The 18974-nt window shown below is 38.7% G+C and overlaps 2 protein-coding genes across 4 annotated transcripts in view; one reads left to right on the top strand and one right to left on the bottom strand.

Moving 5' to 3' along the window:
• Window positions 1-9732, top strand: part of LOC137646997 (trehalase-like) — a 328032-nt gene extending 318300 nt beyond the window's left edge. Inside the window, exon 12 of the mRNA XM_068380088.1 lies at window positions 7778-9732. Within this exon, the coding sequence (XP_068236189.1) occupies window positions 7778-7987 (210 nt within the window). The 3' untranslated portion in view covers window positions 7988-9732. The remainder of the gene's footprint in view (window positions 1-7777) is intronic.
• Window positions 1-18974, bottom strand: part of LOC137646998 (speedy protein 1-B-like) — a 920935-nt gene that overhangs the window by 297385 nt on the left and 604576 nt on the right. The gene's annotated exons all lie outside the window — the stretch shown is intronic.

Genomic DNA, 18974 nt, shown 5'->3' with positions numbered 1-18974 from the left:
TTGGAATTTATGCCGTCCATGAAAGCCTTCATGGAAAACCTAAATGCAAAACATGAACGTTCTCAAGTAGACCTAATGGCGAGAATAGAAGCCCTACAAAAGACACCTAATTCTAAGGCTCCCCCAGCTTCAAGCCTACCTGAATGCACAGTTAAGAACACTTGGCATTATGCTGAGCATATGGCTTTAAGTGAAGGGTTCAACTCCCGCCGGTGCCAGTAGATCATGCGGATGATGAAGTCCGGAACGCTCTGCAAGTCATGAGTCTGGACGCCGACAACGTGTTGACAACTTCTTCTGTGTCGTCGGAGAGGGAGAGGATCCTGTTGACCATGGAGGCCTCTGAGGAGTCATTGGATGTATTTCTGGTGAGTACAGTTCTCAACACATCTTTAGCGTATTCCCCCATCCCTGCTGCTCAGGCCCAAGCTTCTACTTCTATACCTGTTCGTACGCCGGATAAACTTTTGTTTCCAGGACAATTGGAATCATGCCATACATGAAAGCCTTCATGGAAAACCTAAACGCAAAACATGAACGTTCTCAAGCAGACCTAATGGCGAGAATAGAAGCCCTACAAAAGACACCTACTTCTAAGGCACCCCCAGCTTCAAGCCTACTTGAATGCACAGTTAAGAACCCTTGGCATTATGCTGAGCATATGGCCTTAAGTGAAAGGTTCAACTCCCGCCGGTGTCAGTAGATCATGCGGATGATGAAGTCCGGAACGCTCTGCAAGTCATGAGTCTGGATGCCGACGTGTTGACAGCTTCTTCTGTGTCGTCGGAGAGGGAGAGGATCCTGCTGACCATGGAAGCCTCTGAGGAGTCATTGGATGTATCTCTGGTGAGTACAGTTCTCAACACTTCTTAAGCTTATTCCCCCATCCCTGCTGCTCAGGCCCCAGCATCTACTTCGACCCCTGTTTGTACGCCGGATAAACCTTTGTTTCCAGGTCAATGGGAATCGTGCCGTACATGAAAGCCTTCAAGGAAAACCTAAACGCAAAACATGAACGTTCTCAAGCAGACCTAATGGCGAGAATAGAAGCCCTACAAAAGACACCTACTTCTAAGGCTCCCCCAGTTTCAAGTCTAACTGAATGCACAGTTAAGGACCCTTGGCATTATGCTGAGCATATGGCCTTAAGTGAAGGGTTCCTCCACACTGGAGAAGGGTTAGGTTCCAAGCTAGTCTCAGACTTGGAATTCTTCCCATCGATCGATAGTTATCCTTCCTGCTATGTAAGGCTTAACTCAGAAGCATCCATTAGGAATGATATGATCCTTAAGGAAACATTCATTCTGGACCACAGCAAGGCTCAGTCTCTATTTGTTAAGGAGCTGAAGACGGCCGAATTAACTAACATCCAACTGGCAGGAAGCAGGCCATCTTTTGAAGCCCCCAAGAATACTGTCTTTCCTTTCGCCTCTAAAAGTTTAGAGGCTGTAAAGAAAGCAGTTGTGGCAGGTAAAACATTGCCAGTGCTAGAGGACTGCAAACTGGTCTCCCTAGCCCCTCATTATGATTTGGACAGTTGGGAGGATGTCTAACATACCTTTACTGTTGAAAAACTAGATAAAGACATCAGAGGCAAGCAGTTTAATGAGGAACTGCCTAGAATTCCTAAATCCCTAATAAGGGAAAAATTGGAAGCTGAAGAGAGACTATCTGCCTCTTTATCCTTCCAATCTTATCTATAAATGCTTATTGGAAACTATTCCAAATCTGATCTCATCCCAATCTTTCTAACAGTGATTCTTAGAGGTCTCCATGCTTCCTTCTTAGCCAGAAGAGCATGTAGAAAACATGTCCTAGCAGCTGCTACGATCAGGCATGAACCTAGAAAGTTGATTGACTCCAATATCTATGGGAAGACCTCTTCCCTAAGAAATTGGTTAAGGAAGCCATGGGCAATGCAGCCCTGGAGAATAAGAGCCTTATAGAAAAGTGGGGTATGTCCTCTAAAAGGAAATTTACCCTTGGTGAAGGACCTGAACCAAAGGGCAAGAATCCCAGGAGACACTTTAAGGAAAGGAAAACCTTTCCTGTCACGACAGCCTCAGTTGCCGCCATCCTTCAGACTGTGTACACGGTTCCCAAGCAGTTTGTATCACAGTCTCCAGCCTTCAACCTGGTGTATGAGAGAGCCATCACTACATTTCACCCTGTTAGAGATCAAAACAGGAGCGCCAGAGGCAGGGGAAGGGCTCGAAAGGGCAGTCAATATAGAGGCAAGACAGTTAAAGACACAGGGCCTTTACAACAACAATGAGGTGCTCCCAATATGGTGACGACTTAATGTATTCAGGGGTATATGGGAGTTCTATCCCTGGGCTCACAGCATAGTCTCAAAATGACTAGGCTGGAAATAGACAGAAACCACCCCAGTTCAAGAGGTTCTTCTAACCCACAACCCTATTCTTGGAGGATTATGTACAGGTTCTTCTCCTGAAGGGAGTCATCCGTTGCACAAAATCCATTCAAGGGCCGCTATTCTGCGTTCCCAAGAAAGATTCGAACTATTCTGGACTTATCCCCACTAAACAAATTCATTCTGAACAACAAGTTTCTGATGCTGACTATCTCGCAAATACGGACCCTACTACCCCAGGAGGCCTACACCATCTCCAGAGATATTCTTCTTCTTTGTCTACATCTTTTCCCACTTCTATGTGGGGTCGATGTTTCTGGTCAGCTTTCGTCATCTACCTCTGTCCCACACTTCATCACCGGTTAATCCCTTTGATCGAAGGTCATCCTTGATACAGGCCATCCACCTTCGCTTTAGTCTACCTCTTCTTCTTATTCCCTGTACCTCCATTTCCATCACTCTCCTCCCAATATACTGTTCATCTCTTCTCATGACATGACCATACCACCTCAGTCCACTTTCTTGGATCTTATCTGATAGTTTTCTAACTCCTGTGGTACCCCTAATTACCTCATTCCGTATCTTAAATCTTCTTTTCACCCCACACATCCATCTCTACATTCTCATCTCTGCCACATCCATCTTCTTCTCTTCTGTCTTCTTTATTGCCCACGTCTCCGCTCCATACATCATTGCCGGGCTCACAACTGTCCTGTGTACTTTACCTTTCAACTTAACCCCTATTTTCCTATCACATAGTACCAATCTATATGATAGATTGCCAATCTATCGGAAGATGCCAATAGGCGTCTGTAATATCTCTGGAGATTCTCGGTCCACCATTCTTGTACATCCTTGACCGAGAATCTCCAGAGATATTACAGACGCCTATTGGCATCTTCCGATAGATTGGCACTTCTCCCCCTACCTTGGTTTCAGACTGGCAAGATAGGGCAACGTATTTAGAGCTGGCCCAATATGGCTCCGAGGATTTTCACGAAGCTAGATGAGGCTATTGTCGAACAATTAAGGAAGAGGCACCTCCGGGTGATGGTATACCTGGACGACTGTCTAGTCTGGACTCCTACAGCTCAAGAAGTCATGAAATTCCTAGTCTCTGGGCTTTCAGATCAACTTCGAAAAGTCTAGGCTATCTCCAGCTCAAGAATTCCAGTGGCTAGGACTTCACAGGAATCTAAAGTCACACACCCTCTCTCTACCACAAGGCAAGAGAAAGGAAATTGCAAACTCTGTCAGGTGCCTCTCCCGTTCAAGAGTACTCACTAGGTGGCAACAGGAAAGTCTTGGGTTGACTGCAGTTCACTGCCATGACAGACCCAATCTTAAAAGCAAAACTCAAAGATGCCAACAGAGTCTGGAGAAAAAAGGCATCAAATGTTCGGAGAGATCTTCACCACAAAACCCCGGTCTTACTGCGAAAGCTGCTTTGGCCGTCGTACACTGCCAATAGTTTATTGAAACATGTCCCTCTACAGTATCCTCCTATGTCCATGAATATTCACATGGATGCCTCGGAACAAGGTTGGGGGGGGGGGGAATCCCCTTCAAGAAAGTACAGGGTTGGTGGTCAATCATATATCAGAAATTTCACATCAATATTCTGGAAGCTATGGCGGTGTTTCTGACTCTGAAGAGACTGAACCCAAAGACGAAATCACACATCAAATTAGTCATCGACAACAGGATGTTAGTCCACTGTGTCAACAGACAGGGCTCCAGGTCTCCTCAGATCAACCATGTGATTCTAGCCATCCTCACTTCAGCAAACCGGAGGAATTGGAATCTCTCAGCAGTTCACCTCGAAGGGGTTTGCAATGCGATGGTGGACGCCCTGTCAAAATCCAAGCCTCTCGAAACCGAATGGTCTCTGGACACAAAATCATTCTGTTTCATTCTAGAGCAATTCCTAGGACTGCAAATCGATCTTTTTGTGACGAACTTCAACAAGAAGCTTCCCCGATATGCAGCAACAAACTTAGATCCGGAAGCGACAAGAACGGATGCGATGTCTCAGGATTGGAGCCAGTGGTCTCACATCTACCTATTTACATCGTTCAACCTCCTAATGAAAATCCTGAAGAAACTGCAGACTTTCAAGGAAACAGCAGCTCTAGTATCTCTCAAGTGAAGTGGACCAAGAGCAATTGGTATCCTCTTTTTCTAGAACTCAAACCTCTCCAAGTCCCTCTACCATCCCCATTGCTGTCCCAGGAGGTTGAACAGAAGACTGTCTTCGCTTCCTCTTGGATAATGAAAACCATTCAGCTCATGATTTTCTCTCCCTCATGGCCCAAAGAAAGTTTGGAGTTGCAAAGAAGAGAATTGACTTCACAGGAGAGTACAAGTCCAACATCACGAAACGACAATATTTGTCATTCTTGAAAAAGTGGGTTCCATTCGTAAAAAGTCATCAGCCCTCTTCTATTTCTATGGACTTCTGAATTTCTTTCTTTATCTCATTGCATGATCAAGGTTTGGCCTCTAAAACTATTGCCTCGTGTAAGTTGGCACTAACTAGACCAATTGCTTATGCTTTTAATATTGAACTCAATAGAGAGCTGTTCAATAAGATCCCGAAGGCTTGTGGTAAACTGAAACCTAATGCTCCACCCAAGGCTATTCATGGTCGTTGGATAAAGAACTGCACTTTGCCTCTTCGATAGATAATACCTATACCTCTCTGAGGGATCCTACTCAAAAGTCTATCTTTTTGCTTGCTATGGCTTCTGGTGCTAGAGTCAGTGAGATTGTGGCCCTTTCAAGGGATGATGGCCACATGTAATTCTCAGAATCAGGGGAGGTAAATCTTTATCCAGATCCTGCATTCTTGGCAATAAACGAACTTCCCACGAAATGTTGGTGGCCCTGGAAGATTGTTCCACTACAGGAGGACCCTTCTTTGTGCCCCACGGAGTGCCTTAAGGCCTACCTGTTAAAGAGTCAGGCCATTAAAGGTGGTGAACTTTTCAAAGGGGAGACAACAGGATCTAATCTTTCTCTGAAACAGCTAATGTCCAAACTCGCCTATTTCATCAAAAGGGCTGACCCTGATAGTATACCTTTAGGTCATGACCCAAGAAAAGTTGCCTCTTCCTTAAATTTTTTTTCAATTTATGTCCTTTACAGGATTACAGACTTACACAGGATGGAAATCTTCAAGAGTGTTCTTCACACCTTATGCCAGTTGGAAGAAAATGAAACACTTTGTACAGCCCGCTGGTGGTGTGAATAAACCAGCTTCTTAGTGTTGTCCATGGACTCATATGGACTGTATAGTTAGGACTATTCAGTCTACATTGTGCAAGGGAACTAATGTTCTTCTTTTCATTGTACTATTTAATATTGTAAAGAGTCAAAGGAGATATTTTCTTTTTATGTCATTAGTGTTACTATTTTACTACTCTACTACATAATTTTTGGGTCTGAAAACCTCAGTTTACTGTATATATCTACTGTATATAATGCTGTATAGCTTACTGTTACATTTATGAAAACTTGGAAACAATAAAAGGCTACTGTCCCTCTTTGCGTTTCCTTTCATTGGACCTACTGTATGGAATAAAAGTAGTGTACCTCAGTTTTTTAACCCTACTTTTATAGACTTTGGTCTTTTCATCTACTGGAGACAAAGCTCTTCACAGTAAGAGGGACAGTGCTATTGATTTCCTTTGCTTCTCCTTTTTTACAAACTTATCACTTACACTCTTAGTTTGGTACCATAGTTACCAATGCTAATGGAAGTATGCTTATGTCTGTGGGGTTTATAGGGTTAAAACTCCCTGGCCACAATGGAGAATAATAATTCTTTGGAACACTTCCATCAGGAAGATATGGCTCGAGCCCAGAAAACGGATTTTGACATGGTAAAAATCTATTTTTGGGTGAGATAGCCATGTCGTCCTGAAGGCCCGCTTGTTACTTTTCATCCCCTCCCAATTCTCAGTGTGGGACCTCGCGTCATGATATGGCTGCTCTTGAAATTGTTCAACAGGAAAAATAGCACATCAAGATCAGGAGTTGTAACAGCTCTCTTGCCCCCGTATCCTACTCTATCCCTTATCCTACGAGAGAACATTAACTCTATTCGGGGAAGGATAACCATGGCTTGTTATTAACACATACTTGATTTATACACAATATCTCTCGGGATATTCACTCTGGAGGTTAAAACTTCGTGATACATCCAAGGTAAAATTCTCAGGTATATCACTCACAGAAATATCTCAAGTAGAAAGCTGCCATTGAGGAACTTCAATCAGGACGACATGGCTATTTTACCACCCCAAATTTTTTTCCTATGTCAAAATCCATTTTTGTCCACATTGCTATCCTGTTTTAGTACAGTGGCACAGACTTCGCAAATTCCTATTGTGGATACTATGAGTTGGAGTAGCACATTAAGTGTGTGCAAGTCCAATTGCATTGCTTGCAGCCTGTTTACCTTGGCAAATTTGAACATTTCCTCAGAATCATTCCACAAACCTATGTCTACTGTACTACATCACAGAGGATTTCTGGTGTTGTTAACATCATACATACACCAGACCATGTGGCACAAACCTACATGTGTTAGCTTAACCTCTGATACAAGCTCCAAAGGCATGTATTGGTTCATCCTGATCTTGTCATGTTATGCAAGGTAAAGTGAGTTGACATCATATACTCTTCCATAACTGCAAGTGTTCTCATTCCTGCAAGCATTGGTTCTTTGTTGCCACTGTAAGATTTGTAATGGTTGATCTGGTTAGGTCTTACCACAAGCTATCTTCATAGCATTCTAGTGGCCTGGAAAACCTTTCCTGCCCTGTAACCTTTGTTTCTGACACAATCCTTCCATCGACTTTATTTAACCTTTCCTGCCCTCTAACCTTTGTCTCTGACATAATCCTTCCATTGACTTTATTTATAAATATCATTCATCATCTGATACACCTGATGAAATTGTGGTCCTCTCGACCTTCACTTTGATGGCATGTGGAGTACGGTTCTGTTGAGTGGATCACTACTATGGCTGCATCTAAATCATGTGATGAATTCACAGCCATCCACTAGACAGCAGGTGCAGTTGGCGTAATTGTGCAGTTCACTCAGCTTAGATAAACAAACCATTTTTCAAGCATCCAAACTCTCATATGCCTACATACATAACACTTCTATACATACACACAATAGATATCTAAGGTATAGTTTGGTAAACCTATGTATGCTCTAGTTTATCAGGTGAAAGCTGATTTCCCTTCACATAAGATTAACTTTGAAGTACTCACATTTCATTTTACATTAATGCCTATTTTCTGTGTTACTGTATTGTTATTGACATCTACAAAACAGGGGGTTGCATAGAACTATTAGTATAATGTCAAAATTGTATCGCTTTTACAGTATAGTGTGGAAAGGCTGGGTCTGCCAGGTGGTGGTGGAGAATATGATGTTCAGCTTGGTTTTGGCTGGAGTAACGGCGTGGCCATGCGTCTTCTAGCCATCTTTGGAGATCGTTTGACCGCAACAACTGGAGGATCAGTCATAGTTCAGCCTCATTCAATTTTGGTTGTCAGTGTTGTAACTTATCTGTCATCCATTATGTTGCAGTAAGTTGTGGGATCACTCTGCCTTTGTACATTCTACTTTATATTCTAAAAAAAATTGCATAAAACATTTATAATTTCAGCTTAATTTAGAATCTGATAATAAATTCTTTAAAGATAAAAATGCATTTCATCATGGTTCTTTTTCATGTGAAAAATTGATTTCGATTTCTACACAAATGAATAATAGAATGTACAGCATTGTTAAATGATGAATGCATAATATTCAATTACGACTTGCCCAATCATGTGACTTTTATAGTTTCAATAGCTGCAGACTATTAATTGAGATGCAACTTCTAAATTAGGTATAGTTATGCTGTATAAGAAACAGTTAAGCATTTCTTTGTATGCCCTTATAATTATGGTTCTATTTTTTTGGTCAGAAAGGGCTTCTTAAGTAGCTTTGTTCAGATGTGCCATTTTAAATTAATGGTCTAGATAAAGCCACAGCTTAAAAAGTAAGGAAAGATGTATGCAATTTTTTTTTTTATTAAAGATTATGCAAAAAAAATGTTTATTAAAGATTATGCAGTTACTGTGTATTACTAAAAAAAGCTTGTCTATTCTTAACATATTCTATTGGTCTACTGCTTTTAATTGTATCATTTTTTTATTGATAACTATCTTTCTTACCCTTAGAACTTTTGAAATTTCTTGACCTCTCTACATTTCTTTTAACCAGTGACCTATGCCAAAGGTTACTATGAACCAGGAATTGAAAATATAACGTTCAACACAAGTCATATTTTAGATTGTTGACGAACACAAGTTAAATAGATTTTGCAATGGCTACCATCACCTGGCTGTGCTGTCTGCAACAGAAAAGCAATAGAGAAGGCTACAAAAAAAAAAAAAAAAAAAAAAGTTGCTCGTGTAATATTCTCAATAGGCTATTCATTTTCAAATTATATTGCACAGTACTTATTCAAACGTATAATATTAATCAGATATGTTATTTACACTGTTTCCACATTCTAAAATCTTAATATATTTAAAAGAGAGGGATAAATAGGCTACAGCTTTCTTTTTGCTTACATTGACCACCCACACAGCATTTTCAAAAAATGAGAATACAAAGTAATAAAAATTTCAAACTGTCCCCTGAAGGTCTGAAGACTGTCATAAGCATATAAAGACATTGATAAAAAGTAAAGTTTTTCGTTTATGAAGAGTTCGGAAAAGGCTGTGCGTGTCCGACAATAAAATCCTAGTCAAAAGACTTCAATGTCATGCAGAGATGTAAATAAGATGTAAATTCTAATGTACAACTTGCATTCAAGAGCAGTGTACAATTTTCCAAGAATACAATGCTTAAGGGAATAAGAACCATTTCATGCATGCAGCTAATTACTACCGTATAAATCTACCTGTCATGACATCACAAAGAGAGAATCAATATAGATAGAATAGAAAATGGAGAGAGAGGGGAACTGAAAAAATCATGCTCGAGACAACCAAGAAAACAGAATGCGTAACTAAAATAAATCATATATGATAAATAAGAATAAAAGCTGACTAAAAAAATGTGAAGATAATTCTTCAGAGAAGAGGTTACTCTATTGAGTGTAGGACCTATCAAACTTTTTGCAACCTAAGTTAACCATTCCTAGACTCATTTTGCCTCCTTTAGTGTGTAAACTCAGGAAAAAAAAAACTTCCTTTATTTTTAAATAGTGTTAAATGACTGATTTATGGAACTATATCAATATTCTACTTACTGTATGTTTTTATTAAAAGTTTTAGTCTTAATTTAGTATTTTACTCTCATCCTTTCAAGTAGTTATAATGAAAACCAACCATCAGGTTTTGAAACTTGATAAACACTCTTTAGAGAATACCGCATTGTACCGTACACAGATTGGATTGCTAAATCTAAGATGTTCTGCCATATGGATAATTATACTGTACAAATTAGAAGGGTGAATTAAAGTTCTTTTTTATTTAAAATTCACGTGTACCTTTCATCTTCAATGCAATTTAAGGCTATTTATCAAACTTCATTACCATTGAAATTAAATTAGAAAAAAGCTGTGTGTTGTTTTCTATCAATGTTACCAGTATAGTATTAATGCCCTCCCTATCAGTAATTGTGCCATATAGTAGCCTTTGTTCCCTATGATGACACAATAGACAACCGAGTACTCACAGCCTATAACCCCCTAGACCGTTACTGTCACATCGTTTAATAATTATACAATGCAACTTATGCTATGAATGTCCACCAGTTTTATTAAATTATTAGAATCATGGAAAGTTCTATCATTAATCAAGATGTACATTATTCAATTAACTGATATATAATTATAATTTATATCATTTGGGACTTGGTATGTATTATACTTACATAACTGTAATGGGTACATAAAATTAGAAGTTATTGCAGCAAGATCTAGTGGCAGAAGTTGATTGTGCAGTTGAGTATCAAAAGTGTATCTCCCTCAACAATAATTGCTGAAACTCCATACAGTTCAGCAGCAAAACCTGAGGCTAACGCAGGGATTTATTGAAGGGTGCAATTGTATTTAGCCATGGCGGAGATATGTCGGCGTTGACAGGCGGACCAGGCATTGAACTGTCGAGTGAAGGCATTCACCAGAGGCATGTGGTCAGTGCGAATGATGAAGGGCGCACCTTTCAAGAAAGGGCAAAAGTGACGGACAGCCAAGTGCACCGCCAGCAATTCGCACTTGAAGGTAGAGTAGCCGGATTCTATCTTGGACAGTTTTCCACTAAATAAGGCCAGTGGGCAGGGAGAGCCGTTGACCACCTGCTCAAGTACTGCCCCAATAGCAGCATCGGTGGAGAGAAGGAGAGGTGCATGTGACCCGAGAAAAGTGAGAGCCGCAGCAGTTATTATAATTATTATCATTATTACTTGCTAAGCGACAACTCTAGTTGGAAAAGCAGGATGGTATAATCCCAGGGGCTCTAACAGGGAAAATAACCCAGTGAGGAAAGGAAACAAGGAAAAATAAAATATTTTAAGAACAATAACATTAAAATAAATATCTCCTATACAAACTATAAAAGCTTTACCAAAACAGGAGGAAGAGAAATAAGATAGAATAGCTGCCCGAGTGTACCCTCAAGCAAGAGAACTCTAACCTAAGACAGTGGAAGACCATGGTACAGAGGCTATGACACTACCAAAGAGTAGAGAACAATAGTTCTATTTTAGTGTCCTGCGGGAAGAGCTACTTACCATAGCTAAAGAGTCTCTTCTACCCTTACCTAGAGGAAAGTGGCTACTGAACAATGACAGTGCAGTAATCCTTTGGGTGAAGAAGTAGTTTGGTAATCTCTAATCTCAGTGTTATCAGGTGTATGAAGACAGAGAATATGTAAAGAATAGGCCAGACTATTCGGTGTATGTGTAGGCAACGGAAAAATGAACCGTAACCAGAGAGAAGGATCCAATGTAATACTGTCTGGCCAGTCAAAGGACCCCATAACTCTCTAGTGATAGTATCTCAACGGGTGGTTGGTGCCCTGGTTAACCTACATTCTTTGCATTGCAGAAGGCCACTTCTTGAAGGGGACCCCACTCTAGGTCTTTTGGCTTGCCCTTGAGGGAGGTGTACAGGGGGGCAAGATTGGCGGCGATGGCTGGCAGGAAATGGTGATAATAGTTGATCATGCCCAAAAATTCATGCAGTGCTTTCATGGTCGAAGATGTGGCAAGTTCTGAATGGCTGCTACCTTCTTAGGGAAGGGGTGGACTCCTTCAGGAGTGATGTGGTACCCTAAGAATAATACTTTGTAGGCGTCAAATGTACACTTGTCGTACCGGACTACAAGGATGTTCTGTTATAGGCAGTCGAGCACGATGCGTAGATGACGGAGGTGTTCCTCTTTGGAGGAAGAGATCACAAGTATGTTGTCTATTTAACATACACAGAATGAGAATTCCCCTAAGATGCCATTCGTGAGATGTTGAAAAGTGGTCCAGCATTACAAAGGCCATAACAGTAGAAATTAAAGGTGTATGTATCGAAGGAGGTGGTGATAGCGGTCTTGGGGATGTCTACTGGGTTCATGGCCACCTGATATTACCCTTTCAGTATGTCGACCGAGGAGAAAACCTTCGCTTTGTGCAAGTAGGAGGTCACGTCAATGATGTTTGGGAGGGAGTAGTGATCCGGTTCTGTCTACATGTTCAGACGCCTATAATCCCCACACAGATGCAGAGAGCCATCTTTCTTCAGGACAATGTGTAATGGTAAAGACCATGGGCTTGAGCAAGGCCGTCTCAAGTACAGGCCTGGTCAGTGGGGGAAGAAGTCAGTACGAGTAGGTCGATTGATATGGAGATGGGACACCTGGCCGTCCTCAACCCTTCTTTCTACCACACACCACTCACTATGCATACACTTTGTTTCTCGTTACAGCTTACAGCTGATAATCCTCATAGAAAAATTAAGAGATCATACACACCAAAAAAGTAATAAAATTAAAATAAAACTTTCCCTAGGCAGTAGCCTTATTCCAAGACCCACTGATTCCAAACTACGCTTGTATACCGAAAATAATAGAATGATTCTAGCAATTTAATTAACCCTGGATAGGTACGGTGGGTCGTTTGCGACCCCGAGCGTCAAAAAAAAACAGGTTTTTCTCACGTGACTCACCCCTGTGACTGAATTTGTGGGTGATCGACCTGCAGGAGGTGTCTCCCCTACACGCTCTAGTAGTGTCCAGATGTGCATTGCTGTAGCTGTACTCCTTCCCCGATTTCTGAGACGCGTCGGGGTCGTTCGCGTCCGAGTTTACCCTTCTGAGGTAGTTTGCATAATTATCAAAGTTATTACGTATTATGAAATTGTCGTAGAATGGTGCAACTTGTATAGGTTATCAGTTGTGGAAAGTCTTGGTGAATTGTTTGGCTACCATGTGCATGTTTTTTTTTTTAGTTAAAATGTCGTTCATCACCACGAGGACCATTTTACCGCGAGTGCCCCTTTTTCATTTTTTTTCATTTTTTTGCCAAGTCATTTTTCCGTAAGATATTGCCAAATAGTGTCGTAAAACTTTTGCTTGTTTAGTGTTGGAAAGTGTGTCTAGATGATCTGGCTACCCATGCATGACTTTGGTTTTGTCAGATACGACGTAGTTATTGGTATATTGGGTATTTAACTGCGGTTACCAATTTCTGTTTTTTTTCAATATTTGTAAAAATTACTATGTAGTAAGGAATTGCCGTATATTATTCATTTTTTTTTCATGTTTATGTGTTAGAAAGTGTGCCTTGATGGTTGGGCTAACACGTGCATGTCTTTTTTTTTATCTGAGATGTCGTATATTAGAATGTCGGGCATTTTACCGCGAGTGTCCCTTTTTAATTTTTTTTAATTTTTTTGCCAAGTCATTTTTCTGTAAGATATTGCGAAATAGTGTCGTAAAACTTTTGCTTTTTTAATGTTGGAAAGTGTGTCTAGATGATCTGGCTACCCATGCGTGATTTTGTTTTTGTCAGATACGACGTAGTTATTTGTATATTGGGTATTTAACTGCGGTTGCCAATTTCTGTTTTTTTTCAATATTTGTAAAAATTTACTACGTAGTAAGGAATTGCCGTATATTATTGATTTTTTTTTCATGTTTATGTGTTAGAAAGTGTGCCTTGATGGTTGGGCTAACACGTGCATGTCTTTTTTTTTTATCTGAGATGCCGTATATTAGAATGTTGGGCATTTTTCTGCGAGTGCCCCTTTTTATTTGTTTTGCATTTTTTTGCTTAGTCATGTTACCGTAAGGAATTGGCAAGTAGTGTCGCAAAACTTATATTTTTATAGTGTTGGAAAGTGTTTCTAGATGATCTGGCTACCCATGCCTATTTTTTTTTTTAGCCAGATATGGCGTATATATAAGTATGTGTTCGATTTTCCTGTGATTGCCATTTTTTCGTTTTTTCCCATTTCTTTCAAAATTACTACGTACTAAGGAACTATCACAGAGTAATATTTCATTTATATGTTTATTTGTCGGAAAATATGCCTTGATGGTTTGCCTAGCACGTGGCTGAATTTTTTTTTTTCTGAAATGCCGTATATTAGAATGGCCATTTTTCCACGAGTGCCCCTTTTTATTTGTTTTGCATTTTTTTGCTTAGTCATATTACCGTAAGGAATTGGCAAGTAGTGTCGCAAAACTTATATTTTTATAGTGTTGGAAAGTGTTTCTAGATGATCTGGCTACCCATGCCTATCTTTTTTTTAGCCAGATATGGCGTATATATAGGTATGTGTTCGATTTTCCGGTGATTGCCATTTTTTCGTTTTTTCCCAATTCTTTCAAAATTACTACGTACTAAGGAACTATCACAGAGTAATGATTCCTCTAGATGTTTATTTGTCGGAAAATTTTGTTTACTTTTTTTTTGATTGAATATCATCAAATTTTTTTAGCTAAAATATTGTTTTACATTTTTTTTTTCGATTTTATTTCCCTTCAAAAAAATTTTTTTGGGTCAGAATTTTAATTTTATAGTCGTAAAATAATCGACAATTATCCAGCAACCCACCATACAATTTTTATGCATATCCAATAATAATTAGATTAGTAAATAACACCTTGAAATTGACATACCCTTCCTACATTTCAAGTGGCAGATTAGGGAGTCTGAGTCAGTGTGGTTGGCGGCCATTTTGTGGACATATCCGAAGCATAAGCTGCCCTATCTATATATATTCTTGTTCCCTATAGAATTTGTGATATTTTGGTATATTTTTACCTGCATAAATATCATATTATATATTAAATATATGTATTTTTTTACGAAATTTCCAAGTACTCAAAAAATTACCTTTAGATATGGCCCCTGATATAAATGTAATTTACAAAATAATGAAGATTTTTTTACATATTTCTATTTTAGGATAACATATGTTTATTCCCTAAAAAAATTAGCCACTTCCTATTTCATTTGGGTACCCAAAAAAATTCATGAAATTTGGACAAATTTTTTTGGCCAAAAAAAGTTACCCTTTTTTTCTCATTTCAGATCTTCACCTCCATGGGTCTGACTTCATCCAAAATACATCAAGATGTGTCCTAAACATTCAAGAATCAATTCCTAAAAGGATTTGTGTATATATGTATAAACTTTTTTTTTATGAATTTTTATGTCAGGTCTTTTTTTTTTCTACTTAATTTTTTAAAATATTTATAATAAATAGTTTTTCTGCAGATGAGTAGTATTTATCTTTACAGTTGTTTTAAGCATTCATTGAAGTTTTTTTTGGCAAAAGAAAAAAGGAGGTTACTGCAAAAACTGATTTTTCAAGAATTTTTTTTGGCGTCGGGGTCGTTCGCGTCCGAGTATACCCTTAAAGGGGTGTCCGAGGACCGTACCTATCCAGGGTTAAAAAAAATTAAACATTAACAAATAAGCATTCCCGGCAATCTAAAATTATTTAATATTATCTTTTGCACAATCACCCACAATCGCATGATCATGCTGTAGCCTACATTTTCTTTACTTGAAGTATTTGATGGATTTATTTTTACTCTTTTACTATTAATGTTTGCAATGCTCTTAGCTGTGAGGTTCTTCCCAATTGTCTTATCGAAGGAGGATGTGTCAGATTCAATATCACTACATTTGAAGTGTAGCTGTGTTACCTGAAAAGTGTTTAAATGCAATATTAAAGTGCATAACATATTTTCATAAAAATGAGAGAGAGAGAGAGAGAGAGAGAGAGAGAGAGAGAGAGAGAGAGAGAGAGAGAGAGAGAGAGAGAGAGAGAGAGAGAGAGAGAGAAGCAACCGAAGAATGGGGAAGCAAGAATTGAAAGAAAAGAAATCAAAGAGATAATGAAATGGTAAGTAGCAAGGGAAAAAAAGTGTGAATACCCAAGTACTTTTGTAAACAGTTAGGTAATCTTTAAATTAAATCCTTATACAAGAAGCTGATATTCTGTGACCAATACCACATGAACAATTTAATGCAATTATAATAATTACAACAATAGATATAGTACTTCCCCTACTATTTTAGTTAGGAACATATTCGGCTCTCCTGATATCGTGCAATCACTTGGTTCATTCTTCATCAGTATTTGGAAAGGAAAACACATACTTTCGGTCCATTTCGGTAACTCTCTTTGCAGTTTGGTACACGCCACACAATAGGCTCTAGCCTGGATTCCAAAATAATAAAATTTTCTGGAATAACAGCATAAAAATGTAAAGAAATGGAGCGCGACCCCATTACTTAAAGCCTATAGTAGCAGTGTGATAGCACTACTCAGGATGCGTGGGAGCTTTCTTACCCCCCACTGACCTGGCCTTCTTTCGAGACGGCCTTGGCTTGAGGCCTTTTGGCAAAGGCCAACTTCTTCCATTTTGGCCAACGTTTTTTTAGCGACTGATAACGATCCGGTGCCAGACGTCTGAATATAGCGAACACTGGGGGCCACCCCAAGATGGAATAAGATAAGGTGAGTTACCGTGCATGGTGCTGGGAGCTCGGCTGTGCTCTGTGACGTCACTTGGAGAGGCCCGAGCGTTTATTTGCCAGCTGTCCTGTACAACCAGCCTTATTATTCGAGCCCTTTTTTTGGATTCCGAACATTGCATTTATGAAAGTAGGCTAATATTAATGTCTCTATGACTATATTTCCAAAATGCATATTATGATATGGAATATAATACCAATTGAAATAAAAATTCATGTATGACAAAAGCTTTATTCCAAAAATTTCATTAAAAATCTGAATACAATCATATCTCTCTCTCTCTCTCTCTCTCTCTCTCTCTCTCTCTCTCTCTCTCTCTCTCTCTCTCTCTCTCTCTCTCGTTTCAATGAAATATATTTTCAATATTACTGAATTTTCTTTTCACAACTTTGCTATAAAAATGTTCCTTCTTAGTTTAATATTTTTATTCTAAAATTTAGCCTACTTCTAATAATAAAAAGCTCATTAGCTCCGCTGAAACATCAATATTGGCGGCTTTGAATATATCAATATCAATATCACCATAGAAAATTTTGAATAGATAATAGATATTCCATTTCTTGTAGATTTTCTCTGAAATGATTACATGACCTATATAATACCTTTCTCTTTACAAATGATATCCAGTTATCGCCTGTTTCATCTATATCAACTGAGCCTAATGATGTATACTTATTTCTAAATTTAAAAGCCACGAACCCTCCAATAAAAGAACTAAGGGACTTTTCCTATCAGTGTTTGAGGTTTTATCTCTGCTTAATCTTTTACTTGATTTTCCTGCCTCGGTCTCATTAACAGACAGAAGGTGCTTCATGAGACACGCAGAGATATATAACTTGGAAACTAGATCATCGGGAGCAATATTTAACCTTTAAGATGGACCACTTATATTTCAACACTCTATGGTGACACAAGATGTACAGTAGCTTCATCATTACTACAAAAATTAACACCCTAACTCGTTAACTTTTGTCTCTACTCACTATGTATAACCGTAGTCTATATTAAAATTTCAAAGGTGACGGATGACCATGGCTATGACCCATTTGTCGTATGAAGGAAAAAGAGATGTTTCACTGTGTCTGGACAGTCCATGCAACATGTTATACGATAATCCTTTTACTGGAACAAAAAGATTTTGCCTTTCACTTGATCATTAATAACAAAATATAGCATCTATTTCAACTTGACGTGGGCAGTTCGAGAAAGCACCTCTACCTTTCTTTACGACATACTTCATGCCAAACCAACTAACAATCAAAGTTATAAGATCAGAGGTTTCATTATAAAACTGACTTTTCAATAGGCCTTTGTTACTACAAAATTTGATGGAATTAGCCACTGAGGAAGAAAGTAACTGAACTGCTGTTCCTCACATTGCCGTTTTTAACCTCGCACGTTTAAGTAGGATATTTTGAGATTATTTACTGATAAAGGTACGATTTTTTTACGTAGATTTTGTGGTAATGATTTTATCTCCAACCTGAAAACCATAGTCTATTAAATCATTTTGAATTAAGTTGATTAGCTGGGGTGGATCTGGCGAGACGAAAACTTATGAAACATTTCGAAGCAACAAATTTTTTTATTATAATCTGAAGGTCAAATAATAGTATTTATACATACGAAAAAAAAAATCTTGTAAAATTCTCTCTCTCTCTCTCTCTCTCTCTCTCTCTCTCTCTCTCTCTCTCTCTCTCTCTCTCTCTCTCTCTCATCTTCAGAAACATTCTCCCCATCGTAGCTAAATATTTACTCGGATGAGAAATATAATTGATATATCCATATAGTCTCGTATTTTTTTTCTTAAGTGAGCCTATTCATATACAGTTCTCCTAGTTGACCAAAATGCTAAATGCAACATATGCCTGGTAAACGAAACTAAAGTGACGAGACATTAGTGATAGGCTTACCTGAATCCCAATAGTAATTACATTATTATAAAGATTTAGTGTCAGTATGGCATCTTCTTTTAGATTTCGCACAGTCTTACAGCAGCAATTGAGCAACTCGTGCCTAAGGTTTCTGGCAAAATCATTGGGTTGGAAATGTGACAAACAAATTCGTGTAGATATGGCATTGATACCATCATTTCTTTTGCATATATTCACCCACTTCTTACATAGTTCTGCATCTTTTGAGAAACGGGAAAATCTATTTTCTTTTCACCACCATCATTTATATTGTTCTTACAAGAATTGGAGCACCCATATAAGACACATATAACCATGATGAATCTGCCAACGCTAATGAAAACAAGAACGTCTGTGAAAAAAGAAACGCGGCATATTTCCCGCCTATATGTTGCCTGGCTGAACTCTCCAGGTGACGTCATGCGCGTGAGTGTAGAAAACGGGACCTCTAGGTAACTCACCTTATCTTATTCCATCTTGGGCCACCCCATATAAAAATTCTAATTATTTTATATTGATTTATTACAAATATTTCTGTACAATTTTCATCTTTTTTTTTTATTTAATTTTTCCTTATAATACAGAATGACCTTTTTGTTCTAAATACTTGGACTCTTGCCTC

Source organism: Palaemon carinicauda, chromosome 9, assembly GCF_036898095.1.
Source record: "Palaemon carinicauda isolate YSFRI2023 chromosome 9, ASM3689809v2, whole genome shotgun sequence".
NCBI lineage: Eukaryota > Metazoa > Arthropoda > Malacostraca > Decapoda > Palaemonidae > Palaemon > Palaemon carinicauda.
The sequence above is the reverse complement of the archived record's forward strand: the minus strand, read 5'-3'. Positions and strand labels throughout refer to the sequence as shown.